The sequence below is a fragment of the Emys orbicularis genome, chromosome 5 (assembly GCF_028017835.1).
Source record: "Emys orbicularis isolate rEmyOrb1 chromosome 5, rEmyOrb1.hap1, whole genome shotgun sequence".
NCBI lineage: Eukaryota > Metazoa > Chordata > Testudines > Emydidae > Emys > Emys orbicularis.
This window is the reverse complement of record NC_088687.1, coordinates 121,957,325-121,973,518: the sequence shown is the minus strand read 5'-3', so window position 1 is coordinate 121,973,518 and position 16,194 is coordinate 121,957,325. Positions and strand designations below refer to the sequence as shown.

Below are 16,194 nucleotides of genomic sequence, written 5' to 3'. Positions count from 1 at the left end.
GATTATCAGTAATACAGAAAACACTTCTATCTTTAAAATGCATGTGATCTATGCACATGACATGAGTATTCTTTGAAAACCCATCTTGGTGAATGGAACAGCAGGGTGTACAAAGCATATCTAGAAACACAGGACAAACATATTTCCATGACTTTGAATGTACAATATGTGGCTTGTTATTCAGTACCAAAGCACTTAAATGAAAGATTTTCCAATAGGAAGTAGATTTTTTTTTAAATACACACATTAAAGTGCACCCATCACTTCAACTGGATATTTGACAACCTGGAAAAAAACCCAGCACTTCAGCAGAAAACAGCATGGAAAATTAATAATCCTGCATCTGTCGCTGGTGCCCTTAAAAGGGAAAATATTGATCTTGATCAATGGGGTTGTACTGGTGTAACAGAGAATTTAACTGGTTCCGTATCTGTGTCTGAAACCCTAAAAAAGTCTCTGTGTGCACATGTCAGAGTGTGCGCGTGTACACGCGCAAGAGACAAAGTTGACATAGTCATTGGTAAATCTTGATTAAATGAAAAATTATTTTAAAAGTTACATTTGAAATACTACAAGTTTCCAAACATCAGAAGATGCAACACAACCTGGACAGGCTCCAAGTTACAACCAGAAAGATACACCACACCTACAGATAATTTACTAACCTAAATACAGAGCTGAACAGCAAAAGCTACTAGCAATTAAAATAATGACTACATTAAGTACCCTTAACTTTGGTGCAAAACTTCTAAGGTTAAAAAAAGGAGGAGGAGGAGAATTGGGTCCTGACATCAACTTACAATTAGAATTCTGTTTTTCTTTCAAATGTGGCCTCAGAAAGATACCTTATCCTTTAATGTTGTTTATTTCCACTTCACAAATTGTTAATCCCCTTTCAAGTTCTTCTTCACTCAACCACAGTCCATAAAAAAGATGCAAGTCTGGGCAACCTTACATCTGGCACAGATTCAGCAATTCAACCCATTAGGAAACCTCAAAAGATAAAAGAAAGCAAGAAGCAGTCCTACTTTGGTCAGCACAGGAACAAGGACTATAGGAAAAGGTTAAGTACTTACCTCCACAAAGAACTCTCCAGCACCTTCCCCATGTCAGTATGGTAATACTTGGTAAGGATCAGAATCACCTACACAGAGAGAGAGTAAAAATAAATACAGATATATGAGCTAAAATAAAACCAATAGAGCATTTTCAGAGCTGTTCTGATCTGGATATTAATAGACTAGTTTCCTGAACCGTTGGAGAGAGCAGGCCTTGTGGGGTTGGGACATGGGGCAGTTGTAAATCTTCTGTAAACATCTCCATTTTGCAAAACTTTCCTGTTTTCTTTTTGGGGGGGGATGGAGGGGACAGACGGAAATTATCACAAATTCCCCTCAGCTCCCAAACCACAAGGTCCAATCAGTTTGAATGACTTTCACAGCAGGAAGAGCTGAGTTAGTCCCCAGTCCTAATTTACAATGCAGCTGTCTTGGCTTCTATGGACATGAATTTATCTTATCCAAACTGCTAAACAATGTTACTGGATCTCATCCAGAAAGAGGCGCTTTGGTCTTCAGTGCAAGACCAAAAACAAGCACTGAAATATGTCATCTTACTAGTTTTCTAGAAGAGGTGGCTGTTTTCCAAGAGAGCACTGTGCTGTCTGTGTTACTCACCCATGTTACCAAAACTAAAAGAAAAATTAACACATAGATTAAATCCCATTGAAAAATAAGGTTCTCAGTCTAGAGAGAAAACCCAGTAACAAGAAATATGTTTTGTTATCTCACAATCTATTTGCAAAGTAAGATAAACTAATTAGCCAAGTAGGGTGAAATGCTAGTCCACAACTCTTGCATGGTGCTGGCTGTTACAATTTAGATTTAGATCACTTAAATAAAATTTCCTTTCACTCACTGCCAATCCATATTAGTTCATCTTACACCAGTTACCATGGCAACTCTACAGAGGTAAAATTGGAAGAACCTCTGGTTCCTTGCACAGCTGTTAGCTTGGTTAATGGTCAACATCAGTCATCTCCAACAGTTTGGAGCATGCTTTTATATAACTATCACTAGCTTTGTTCCTAACCACCAAATCTTTTGCAAACAGAAATTTTAGCCATTAGGTTTGATTATCAAAGTAAGTAGTACATTGGTACAGCATTTATGCAACATTTCAGAATGTAGGTTGCTGTGCCCTGGAGATTATGAATGAAGACTCTACAATTCCAGGCCATTTGCATTATTTATATAGTGCCATAGATGTACAGGGCACTATGCAAAATTGAGACAGTTTGGATCTCACTCCCTGTGGTGTAATACTACTGAATTCAATAGAGTTACTTTTGGATTTATACTGATGGAAAATACTGCAGAATCAGATCTTAATTCGCTAAAATATATTAAAGATTTCACATTGTTTAAAGACAGCACAATCTAAAGGCCATTGTGTTCTATTGCATTTTGTTCGTGTTTGGTATAGAAACATAAAAGCTAGGAGGCATCTTAAAAAAGAGTGTTTAATTTAAAAAAAAAAACACAAATTGTTTAGTTCTAATAGGTACAATATGACTTATAAAATCAAGAGAAAGAATCATGACCCGAGACTTCTCAGGAAACTAACGATCAAGAGAGTGATCTACTGCACAAACTCCTGGCTCCAGCTCCAGGCATGTTCCAATCACATCAGCTATTTATTATGTTGCTAGTATCTTACTACAGGTTTGCTGGCAATTCAGTCTGGGTAGGGAGAAGGAAGAAACTTCACTATCAGATACAAGCGCCCATTGGCTCAGCTTATTAAGGGAGACTGTTTGAGCCAGCCTCTCTTCAACCAATAGGTGTTTGTTCAGATCACAGAAATCTACCCAGAGGATTTTTTTGGGCCTTGAGAATATAATTTTGGCCCATCAGACCAGAGGAAATATAATTAGAAAATACAAAAAGTAATATTCTGTATTACTTTATGTTTCATTACATTTGCCTAACCACAGCAATGAACCTTAATTGTATTAAACCAACACTTTGTATCCCTGTGCATCCCATATGTGTAATTTTAAAAATACTGCCGATTCTCAATGACACTGCAATGTATCATGGAGTCATCATCTGCCAAGATCAAGCAAGAAACTTTATTCTTTAATTAGGCTGGCCGGATATCACATATAGAAAAACTCACTAGCTTGTGATTATTTTAAATAGCTCCGCTGTGCCCTTTTCTCTTAACCCTGACAACACTGCAAGACACCCCCCAAATAGACAAAGCCTGTCACTCAGCATTGTCAAATCCTTCTTCAGAATACAGGATTTTCAAATGGAAGGGTTCAAACAAGAGACTCCAGTGTACCCACCACTTTGCTGACTGTCAGCAATTCACCTAATCAGAAAGCCAGTGTACAGAGCATATCTGACAACCATTCATTCAGGGTAATTGTAAATTGTATTCTGTAGCAGTCATCTGTAGTAAAGGAATGCCTCATTGAAGTACCTATTCTGCAGTCCAATTCTGATCCACAAATAGTGAGTTATAGCACTGATGAATATACATCAATGTTGTCTTCTTCAATGGGGCTGGTAAATTATTTAAAAATGAAGACACCTACACAGTATCAGAAATGAAGTTATGAAAAATGACTTAGTGGCTAGACAAAGCCACAGCCATCTTTGGACGCCCAGCAATCTAAAAACACTGAGGCATAGGTGTCGGAGGGGCTGACAGCCATTTCAATTATGCCAAAGCATTTCATCCCAGCATCTGAAAAAACATAGGTCAGCTATTCTACAATCATCCTTCAATGTAATCCTCTTTATTGCAGTCATCTTTTCATGTTACTTAAACAAATATCCTACCAACCACAGTTGTATTTGATCTCAGATAATTAATGAATGAATCCAAACATTTACAGGAATCTCTTTAGAAAATTCCAGAGGTAAGTCTGTTTGGACCTTAGGAATTCCACATCTCATTTAGAAGAGCGGGTCCTTGATTTACTATGCAGCCATTTCATTTCATTTCAGTGGGACTTTTTAATTATAAAGCATTTTGCAGGTTGGATAGTAGCCAAATATTTGTATGTGCTGCTGCCCTAGTGAGTGGTAGAGCTGCCTCTGAGCAAAGAGGCTTGAGGCGCAAAGGCAATGAAGAAATAGGGCCTGATTCTTCTCCAGGTTATATTATATTATATCATGGGTAATGCCAAATAATTTTATTAAACAGGGATAGGGGAGAATTAGGCTAAACAGGTTTTCTATTTTAATTAAATTCGTTCAGCCTGTTTAGCCACTTGCAACCATTTTACCTCAGACATCCCCCAGAATCCTGGGACTGGCTCAAAGAAAGAGGCAGTTACCATGGCATTGCAAAGGGCCATGCCTGGGAATGTGTGCCATGGCTTGTGGGGGGCTCCTGGACAAATGTTCCCAGGAAACACACCCCTTTCTCTCTTCCCTCCACACACCTACCCATAAGTCTTATTTCTTCTTAGTCTTTCTTCTCCCAAGTTCCCCACAATTGGCATTATTAACCCCACTGTCATTGTGCCTGAGGCTGCCAAAACAAAACCAAAAACTTTAAAGGAGCCATGAAACTTTACAAAAAAGGTAAATGCAAATAAAAAAAATTAGCCAAAAGTAAGAACAATTAGAGATATCAGGACAGTCGGGTATCAACAGATGTCCAGTACCCTCCATTACTGGACATCTGTTGGTTCCATCCATCACCATAATACGGTACCAATTTTCTAATTTCTGAAAACTGGACACTACAGCAGGAGAGCTGGAATCTCCCCCCTCCCTACCTCTTCCCCCGAGGCCTGACCCCTGCCCCGCCTCTTCCCCCAAGGCTCTGCCCCCATTGCTCTCTCGCCTCTCGCCCCTTCCCTCCTTGCTTGATCCTGTCCACCTCCCTCCCACCAGCTGGACTAGCCTGCCTCTGCTCCAGGACTAGCCTGCCTGCCCACGAGATGAAGGTAGGAGGTGGTCCCAGCTGAGCAGGGGCTGGCATTGGTTGATGACCCAGCACCTCCTTCCTTGGCCCCTCCACCCATGGTAACTGGACTTTTGGTGTCTGGTCAGTACATGTGACTGGACACTGTACTGGTCCCCTTTCAACCAGACTTTCCAGTTGAAAACTGGACACCTGGCACCCTACCCTGTACCTCAGTGGCTTTCTGATTACACAGTTGCTTCTTGTTCTCAAGTCTGCTTCATGTGGCCAAAGGAACTATATGGAATATTTGACCCTCCTGATTTCTCTCCAATACCACTTGCTTCCAGGAACATTTGGAAAAGCAGCAACCACATTTTCCAGTTTGCCAGGTTCCCTTCCTTTCTGTGGGATTCAGGTGGCTTCATTTGCTCCACTTTTACCAAAGATTCAGTTTCTTCTGACACCATGTAATAAGGGTGTGGCACACAGGAATTCAACACCTAAAACACAATGCCTGGATGGCATCAGATCCCTGACCCACACAGGCACCCCATCCCATAATGTGCCAGATTTGGCTCAGGACAGAGCATCATGCATTCAATGGTCTCTGTGCTATCAAATGAGAACTAACCTAACCAACACAGGAGCGCTGGTAAGGAAATGCTCTCTATTCTCTGGCCCCAACTTGTCACATGACATGGATCAGGGTTAGAAAAGCTTACACCCCTGTCATGAGCAGGTGCAGGAATTGCTACGATTTTCTGCATCCTAACTTCTACCTCAACACTGGAGTTCCTTATTCAAATCAACAGGCCCCACAGTGTACAGTTGGCCAACATCTGCGCATATTATGCTGAGGTTTTTGCCATCATTCCTCAGCTTTCTAAGGGCTTGTCTGCAAGGACATCCATGAAAACTAATCCAAATTAATGAAAAGTATGAATTTTGATGTGGATTAAACAAACAACATTGAATCTCTGTATGGACGTTCTAATTGAGAATTACAGTGGTTTTAATTCAGTTTATCCTAATTCACTTTGGAAGTGAATTTGGTTTATCTTAATTCACTGTGAATTTGGAAATTAATTAAGAAAAACCAAATTAAGCTGACTTTAATTCTGAATAACAGCAACCACACAGGATTTTAATGTGGTTTAACTAACCCACTTCAAATTCATACCTTTAGTTAATTCAGATTAGAATCAATGAATCATAGAAGATTAGGGTTGGACGAGACCTCAGGAGATCATCTAGTCCAACCCCCTGCTCAAAGCAGTACTAACCCCAACTAAATCATCCCATCAAGGGCTTTGCTAAGCCGGGCCTTAAAAACCTCTAAGGATGGAGATTCCACCACCTCCCTGGGTAACCCATTCCAGTGCTTCACCACCCTCCTAGTGAAATAGTGTTTCCTAATATCCAACCTAGACCTCCCCCACTGCAACTTGAGGCCATTACTTCTTGTTCTGTCATCTGCCACCACTGAGAACAGCCTAGCTCCATCCTCTATGGAACCCCCCTTCAGGGAGGTTCCGGCTGCTATCAAATCCCCCCTCACTCTTCTCTTCTGCAGACTAAATAAGCCCAGTTCCCTCCGCCTCTCCTCGTAAGTCATGTGCCCCAGCCCCCTAATCATTTTCGTTGCCCTCTGCTGGACTCTCTCCAATTTGTCCACATCCCTTCTGTAGTGGGGGGGACCAAAACTGGATGCAATAATCCAGATGTGGCCTCACCAGTGCCGAATAGAAGGAATAATCACTTCCCTCAATCGGCTGGCAATGCTCCTACTAATACTACTACTAACACTAATACTAATACAGCCCAATATGCCGTTGGCCTTCTTGGCAACAAGGGCACACGGCTAACTCATATCCAGCTTCTCGTCCACTGTAATCCCCAGGTCCTTTTCTGCAGAACTGCTGTTTAGCCAGTCGGTCCCCAGCCTGTAGCGGTGCATGGGATTCTTCCTTCCTAAGTGCAGGACTCTGCACTTGTCCTTGTTGAACCTCATCAGATTTCTTTTGGCCCAATCCTCCAATTTGTCTAGGTCACTCTGGACCCTATCCCTACCCTTCAGCATATCTACCTCTCCCCCCATCTTAGTGTCATCTGCAAACTTGCTGAGGGTGCAATTCATCCCATCATCCAGATAATTAATAAATCATTATTTATTAATAATTAATTTTCCTGAATGTCCCCATATAGACGAGCCCTTAGAATTAACCCATAACAGACTTTGGGCATTAGCCTTTTGTTTTAACTATCCTAATTTTAACTGTCTAGCCTACTCAGCTTTTCATTCTGGTCCAAACCGATCAAAACATTGCCTTAGATGGTATGAAAATCTCAAATGTGCTAAAATTTCCTTTTCCCAAGCAACCTGTAAACTCTTTTTAGATGTTTACATATTTGTTGTAGCATTACAAGTTCTTGAGGGAGTTTCCCTAGAAGTAGGTTTAAGAGAATAAATTTCCAGAGCATGAAGTGTGATTTTTTTCTTTTTCCTCTTGATCCCAAACATTATTTTTAAACATAGCACCTGGCTTGATTGTAGTAAAACAAAGTTTTGAATTAGGAGACCATCTATTTTTGTATCTCAAAGAATGTATTCCCAAATGGACTGAGTGTCTCTACAGAGGCTAAACCATTGTTAAAACACTCTCTCTCATTCCCAATGAAAATTCAAGATCATCTAGCAAAGCTGATGTTTTACAATTGTATTTACAATTGCTTTTACTCTTCCCTAGATACTCCAGTAGCCCAATATTGAAGCTTAGCGGGTAGCTTGAACATCGATTGTTTGTAGACACAGTTTACCAAAGATAGAATCCTATATTGCAGCTTCCCTATTACTCCCAGTCATGTGACTGAACCGCCCAACAGTACAACGTAACATTTGGAAAATTTAAATACATTTCTGGTCTGGGTCACTGAATCCTCTTTAAAGCAAGCAAGGGTTTTTTATATTAATTATATTATATTATATTATGGTTAAGATCTTAGTTTTGAAAAGTAACATAATGCAGGACATATGGAAACATTTATAGAGGATACTGTAACCTGGGAAGAATGCTCATCTGATTTAGATATATTGGCAAATACATCCACATTTCCCTGCACAGCTGCTTATCTATCACCAGAATCGGAATTAATCATCATGACCAGTTGACATGGGGTTAATCACGACTTGTCCCCCCGCCCACTCTGACTACATAATTACATTTAACATCATATTAGTTAACGTGACTCCTCAAGCCCACTGAGGCTGCAGGTGGCTTTATTAGCTGATCCTAATGCAGGATCAATGCCTAAATCTTTAATCTCATTAATCTTGAAATGGGAAAATTATTTAGTACTTTGCACCTCTGGGGGGCTGCTGCTGCTATTACCTGAATTTGGTGTTTTACAGATGTGAAAACCTATTATAATAGCATATGACCTTTTAGAAAGGGATAATAATAATGCCTAGCTCTTATACAGCAATTTTCCTCAGTGGATCTCAAAGCATTTTACAAAAGAAGTTCAGTATCATTTCCCCCATTATATGGATGAGGAAACGGAGGCACAGATAGGTAAAGTGACTTGCCCAAGGACACCCAGCAGGTTAGTGGCAGAGCTGGGAACAGAACCCAGGGTTTGAGTCTCAGTCCAATGCTCTGTCCAGTAGGCCATGATGCCTTTCATAGGGGCGTTGAAAGGATAACTACAGGAGAAACTGTGAGGTGCTCAGATACTATGGCAATGGGAGCCATATAAATATATTAGATAGACCGACTAGGATACTGGTCTGGAAGTCTGGTCTGGAAAGCAAAGCCTTGGGGAATGCCTAGCCAAATAACTGAACACTACAGAAATGGTCTGAGTTGACTGTCCTCTTTCCTCCTCCTTTCTCCTTGCTGTCTCCTACTTTCTTTATTTCATTTTAATCTTCCATTTCCTTCACCGTTCCATAATATTTCCTTGGTTTAAAAAAATCGGTTTCATTTCCGCAGGAGTGCTGATACTCTGCTCCTGTTCAGGCATGTAAAAGGATATGCTAGGGCTCAGCTTCTGGGAGTCTCTATCCACTTTGGGCCACTCTGATCTTGCTTACTGCAAGACAAATTAGGACTAACTCCAGTGAAGTTAATGGAGCTTAACTGGTATAAGAAATCAGCACCAGCCCCTTTGGGAGGTGCAAAGTACATTTAACTTTCTGCATTATTTCTGAAGCAGCTGAAAGCAAGTATCTACATTATTGGAAAGGGTGTAGGAGGGCTGAGGGAGCATGCAAATGGGCCAGAAGAGTATTAGAATGGGCTTGGGAGCATTTGCAAAAACTGGTTAGCAGCCAAATACCTCAGAAAAAACATTGGAAAGGGCCAGGGGAGCGCTGTAGAGGTCTCTACATTCAAAGCCAAACCTGAAGTTTTCTAATCTGAGAGTACAGAGTTTTTTGGCTGCCTCCAGTCTTCCCTCATACTTAACCTCACCCCACTCTGTCCTAAGTGTCACTTACTTTAACAGTCCAGAGCCACCATAATTAAGTGGAATCACACCATATCTGATAGGAGATATGCCCATATTCACTGAGATGCTATGTAGTTTGGATAGCTACCAACCATATTCTGTCACACAGAGACTACCTTCTACCTCAGCCACTTTTCAGAATTTTAGTGCAATTGGATATCTTAAAGCCAAGTTTCAAGATACTCACAAGTTCCAATTTTAAAGCTCCAATGCATTTTTCAAACTGACCTCCAGATCAAGGAGATACAAGCAGAAAAGGATGCCAGGTCTTGATTAATCATATACATATTTCACTATAATAAAGAATTAAGATTGCAACAAACTCTTTGGAGGCAGTCTCTTGTAGTTCAGCATTTGCCAGGATCATTAAGGCTGCAATGCAGTTTCAGAGAAGCCTCTTAATGGAGCTATTCCCATCGGACCTGAAATTTTACATACTTGATCTCTTCCCAAAAGTGCCCAAAATTATTTTAGAAATATTTTAGAGAGCTTTTAAAAATGTTATTGAGACTATTCATTTTCATCCCTTTGTCTGTAAAGGTTATTGCGCTGGTCTAATACCATAGAGCACAGCAAAAGAGAAAAATTAAAACTAACTTATAGCCCCTTGGAAACAAATGTTCTAGAATAGTTCTGATACATATATGGCCCATTATCACAGAATCCGAGCATCTCACAATCTTTAATGTACTCCTCCTTAACAACCCTGTGAAGTAGAGCTGTGCTATTAACCCCATTTTACAAATGGTAATGGAGGCACAAAGGGTATGTCTACACTGCAATTAGACACCCACGGCTGGCCTGTGCCAGCTGACTCAGACCAGGGCCGGCTCCTGCGTTTTTGCCACCCGAAGCGGCCGGGGGGGAGGAGAAGGAAGCCATGATCGGCGGCAGCTTTACCGCTGCTGCTTCATTCTTCGGCGGTAATTCGGCGGCAGGTCCTTCCCTCTGAGAGGGACTGAGGGACTCACCACCGAATTGCCGCCGAAGAGCTGTACGTGCCGCCCCCTTTCCGTTGGCTGCCCCAAGCACCTGCTTGCTGCGCTGGTGCCTGGAGACGGCCCTGACTCAGACCCACAGGGCTCAGGCTAAGGGGCTGTTTAATTGTGGTGTAGATGTTCAGGTTCGGTCTGAAGCCTGAGCTCTAAGACCCTGCAAGGTGGGAGGGTCCAAGAGCTTGGGGTGCAGCTGAAGCCAGAACATCTATGCAGCAATTAAACAGCCCCTTAACCTGAGCCCTGCGAGCCCAAGTCAGCTGGAACAGGCCAGCCATGAGTGACTAACTGCAGTGTAGACATACCCAAAGAGACTAAGCAACTTGCCCAGGGTAACACAAGAGGTCAGTGGCAGGTAGAGCAAGTTTAGAATTCTGATCTTTCAGGATCTGCCAGGAGTAGAAGAAAACTATGTCCCCCACTGAGAAGCTAGCACTCTCCTTTTCAAAGAGCACAAACCTCCCAGGCCCAATTCTATTCTCACTTCAGTTCTACACCACTGACTTTAATGGAGTTATTCCTGATTTATGCAGCACTATGCCCACCAAGTTTTAATCCTACAGTGTTTATGAGGTATGGCACCTTAATACATGTCACTGGTGCAGGATGAAACATGACCCATCCTTGGCCTCAAGTCAATTTAATTTTGGGGCGGGGTTCAGAGGTGAGTGGGGGGGAGCCAAGAAATGTTTTTTGTTTTAAATCAACTTGCTACAAAAACAACAACAACAAAAGTGAGCAGCTCCAAACAGCCAAAGGTTTGGAGTAGTAGCTGTAGTCCTGCCAGAGATGGATGAGTGGACATAGTACAGGTGAAGTGGCCCAAGAAGCATAAATGCAATTTAATTACATGATTATTACTATTAAATACTCCCACCTCCCCAAGCATTTATTTTGAGCCTGATCCAAAGTCCATTGAAGTTAATGGGAACCTAAACAAAGCCACAACTAACAGCCTGGAAGATGCAGGAAATCTGAAGAGGTTAAAAGTGAATCTGACCCTGAAAAAGTTCTTTAAAAGCAAAAAGAAATCATTGCTGGCAACACCAAAAATCCCCAAAGGTCTCCAAGATTTGATGCGTCTTACATGCAACAAATGCAACCAATGCTATATTTTTAAAATAAAACACAGAACTTTACAGTTTGTGACTTAATGACATTGCAGTTCCTAAGGGACCTCTAAGCATACCCTACAGAAACCAGGTGAGAGCTAATTCAATTTAATGATACACGCTGTTGCACCCTGAAGATAGACCTATTAATTAGCTTCTGAAGGTCAGTCTACTCAACAAACATTAATTGCTAGATACGAGACTGTTGTAACTACAAACTGGAGAAGATGGATGGAGATAGACCACTAAAAATTATCTCAGCTCCACAGACGTGAATCTAAACAAAAAAATTTCATCCACACCAAAACTAAAATATTATATTTTGCAAAAGTTCTGTCAAGACTAGGTATATATATAAAAAAAATCACATGCCTAGAATAATGTCCAACTTCTTTAGCCTCAACACTTCAAGAGAAATATGTTCTTTGCTCATTATGATTGAAAATTCAAGTATATCTTATCTTTAGGGCTGCACTCCTGTCTCCTAAAATTAAGGGTGCATCAATACAAATCTTGTAAATCTTGTGACGCTGCTACAAATTCTACAGTTGATTTCACATGATAGGTGGCAATGCACATCACGGTGTTGGAAAGCAGAATCAAGGTCTTAGAGGAAGAGGCGTCCAGAATGGACACAACTAGTTAGCTAAAATATCTAGCCACCTTAAGGCAAGATGGATGGTCTAGTAGTTAGTAACTGAATCCCAAGACAAAGTCATGTTGTGTCCTGGTTTCCATTCTCAGCTCTTTCATGCAGCCTGGGACAGACAAGTCATTTAGGCCAAGATTTTCAAACATAGGTGCCTGAGTTAGACACTTAAATCCATATCCAAGCACCAGTGAACATCTCTGAAAATAATCAGGCTCCTTATTTAGCTAACCTACATATAACATCAAAGAGTCAAATTTTAGTGACCTACATTTGAAGAGTTAAGTAAGTTACATGCAAAGTTCTATAAACCAAACTAAAGAGATATTGTTCTAATTCAGAGTTTCTCAAACTCTGCATTCCTCTCCTTAGCACAGAAAGAGGGCTGAGATCTCCCAAAAGTCAGTATTTTCTGAGACCGAGGACTAAGAGAGGGGACACAAGTTCTTTGCTTGAAAAATATTGGGAGAAAATAGTGCATTTATTCCTCCACACAAGGCAGCTTGCTGGAGTTTTCTTCAGATGGTTTGTCACTCTGGACACAACAAATGAAGAATAATCGGCACCTATTGATGGTTTAGCCCTGTCCTGTACACATAATGGAACACACATGCTTTTTCTCCCCTTCTTTCTTCCCAATTTTCCCTGAGATTTCTTGAACCACCTCCTCCCTCCCCTTAGGAAATGAATGGAGTCTCCCCTGGGCACACCAACCTCACAAATGGTGAAATAACTGTTCTAACTCAGCTCTGCTTTAATCTGGTTTTCAAACAGTTCTACACATGTAGCAAAAATGCCTTTATGATTACTACAGGAGCATATACATCAAAATGACTGAAGCTTTCCTTTGAAGATTTGAAAGGAGAGAATACCGTGTGGAAGAACAAGCTTAGTTACTTAACACAGACTAGCTTTGAATTTTATAGAAATAAGAGAACTGGTATCTCCTGAATGAAAGAGCACTCTTAAAGCAGTAAGAGTTTTAATGTGAGTGTAAGACCAGGAGGTATTTAGAATTCAACACATATAAACATGATTTCAGGTCTGTATTTACAGGCTGCTCAGTTCAGAGATCCATCCTCTATCTGCAGAAATCCATTCAATTTAAAAGACACTGATTCTGCATTTACCAGGGAAAGAAATCATGTTTCCTACTTATTAAAGGCCGCCCTGGGCCCAGAGAGGGTGAAAGGTCTTTTTAGTCTCTGCAGACAGCAATTTAACTCAAATGACAGCTTTTTCCCCTTAAATCGTTAAGAGTATGACAAATGCTATCTAGAATGTTCTGTCCCTAGGGAAGAAGGGGCAACCCATGTCATTCATCAACAATCATTCTGACCAACTAAGTCATGAAAATGAGAGGCTTCAAGGGGAGGCTGCAGTCCATTCCCGGGTGAGATAAAGAATGGCTGCAACATGGGAGCTAAAGGCAGCCAAAGGTTTATAATGGGAAAAAATATGGGAGCCTTCAGAATTCCATGTGAGCAATGGAAACTCTCCATGAACAAGATATTATAAGAGCTAGTCTAAGCTAGTGCGCAGATGCATCAGCCAGGGAAGATAAAATAAAGTCCCAAAGTTCAGTTCTTTGGGACTGATCCAACTCCAATTGTTGTGAATGAATCAAGCTGTTTAGGTTTTTTATTCTGGCCATAGAATTCCTTTCTGTTAATACCATTGGGAGCACTGACTCTCCAGTTCCAGTCACTGACTAGAGGGAACTTTAATATATCATGGTATTTGGTTGTAGCCACGTTATTGCGTTCTACGTTCCCTGTCCCCAGTGTAACAGACGTTAAAGATCCATCCAGGGCTGTGTGCAACTTACTGATATGCACAAAAACTGCCACATTTACTAATTGCATATCCAATTCATTGTTTTATTAAACGGTTTAAATACCATGAGTAATAGCAAGGTGTTAGAATAAAATTTGATTGTGACTATCTAAAATTAAAGCTTTCAAATAGCACCATTAATTTTTGTAAGAAGGGTCTATTCATACACATGCAATATAATAGATCCACTCCTCTGGATCTTTAATTATTAGTCACCATATTGCTCTGCAGTGACTCCGCTGACTGTTTCCCATTGACAGATCACGAAGAGTATCTCATCCGACTCATCTGGAAGGGCAAGTCTGTTATCATGTGAGGTCTTGAAGCAAAGTAAAGGGGAAAATGTAGAGGGATTAGTGGGACTCTAGGACACCATGTTTCAAAAGAACCACCTTTATGCTGCTTAAAAAATCATATTTTAAGTAAAAGAAAAACAGCACTAAAAGTTATTAAATAAAAATAACTGTTTCTGGCTAGAGTCCTCTTATCCCAAGATTTTAAAACCAAATTCCAAACCCATGAAAGAAGATCTTTCTAAAGGAATTGCTAATGCAACCTTAATTCTATTGCTGTGCTTTATGATGCTGTATTAAAGTCCTCCTAGCAAATAATGATCACATCACCTAAATAAATTCATCTGTTCTATGTCTAAATCCACAGTGAATCCATACGTGTCAAGGAAACAAACAAAGGTGTTAAGTGAACCTGCAGATAAAATAGTTTCTCTCCTGAAACCAACTAAAGCAGGAGGATGACAGGGTTTGAGGAAATTAACATTTTGCTTCCTGGTGGGCTTGCTTCCCACCAGTGGCTCCATTTCAGTTCTGGTTGAGTGATATATATATGAAAGGACCATAAAATACTTTGGGATCTTTCAAGAAGAAAGATGCTTTAAAGAAATGTAACTTCTTATTATTCTCACTATGTACCAGAGGGCCAAGGTTATTCCTACATTATTTCATCATATTTTGTACAAAATCCCTACGGTTGCTCCTAGGTTTAGCCTTCAGGAAGCCAGCATGATATTTTGAATTAAAAAATGCTTAGTTTTGACTTTTTACACCACACCACAAAAGAATGTAGCAACAAAATATTTTGTAAGTGAAATGTAAAGACTCATCAACAATTGTACTATCCTTTAATAATGGCTTATAAAACCATATTTGCAACATTTGTAACATATCAACACTACAGCTATTGCAATGTCTTGGATTTTTTACATTATAAGCAAACAATAGAGATCCTGGTTTTCACTGCACTATGATGAGTCCAGAGAGGACAGCATCTCCAGTGTAACCACCCTTTGCTTCCAATCATTGACTCTACAATATCTAATTCACTTTCATGACATAAGACATACTTTGCATATAGAGTACTGTTGGGTTCAATTTTCATCATGATTTTTTTATATATATTGTATCTTCAAAACTGCACCCATTTACCACAGTTTATGGATTTAAAAAACCCTAATGGAAGAGCTTAACCCCCTACCCACTTAGCCATTATGAATGTATCCATTTATTAAAATAATAGCAATACCTCACTTTTATAGATCACTTCTCATCAGTAGATCTCAAAATGCTTTACAAAAGTCAGTATCATTATCCCCATTTTATAGATGGGGACATGGAGGCACAGAGAAGTGAAGTGATTTGCCCGAGATCACCCAGGAGGTCAGTGGCAGAGCTGGGTCTCCTGAGTCCCAGTCCAGTGTTCCACCCAGTAGGGACATTGCCTTCAAACACCTGAACCCATTTTCCCAGGATGGCATCATCTTTCAGCTATACGATCCAATTTTCAGATATACAGTAGAACTTCAGAGTTACAGACACCTTAGGAATGGAGGTTGTCCGTAATGCTGATGTGTTCCGTAACTCTGAAGTCCATAACTTCAGCCACATGGGGGATTGTCAGGGCTCCAAGCGAGGGAGTGGGAGTCGGGGCGTCTGACCCTCGTGGCGCCAGAGCTCCTGGCAGGGGGCTCAGGGCTTCTGCCCCATGGAAACACCAGGGGCTCAGTGCTTTAGACCTGGGGGGGGGAGCACTGGGAATTGGGGCTTCAGCCCCATGGCTCTGCTTCCAGTTTCAGCCTCATGGGGGACGCTGGGGATCGGGGCTTCAGCCCCAAAGCTCCGTTCCTGGCTTCAGCCCCATGGTGGGCGCC

General features: G+C 40.9%; 1 protein-coding gene across 1 annotated transcript in view; it reads right to left on the bottom strand.

Moving 5' to 3' along the window:
* Window positions 1-16,194, bottom strand: part of SORCS2 (sortilin related VPS10 domain containing receptor 2) — an 813,167-nt gene that overhangs the window by 553,579 nt on the left and 243,394 nt on the right. The window contains exon 2 of the mRNA XM_065404758.1: window positions 1,077-1,144. Coding sequence (XP_065260830.1) covers window positions 1,077-1,144 — 68 coding nt within the window. The remainder of the gene's footprint in view (window positions 1-1,076; window positions 1,145-16,194) is intronic.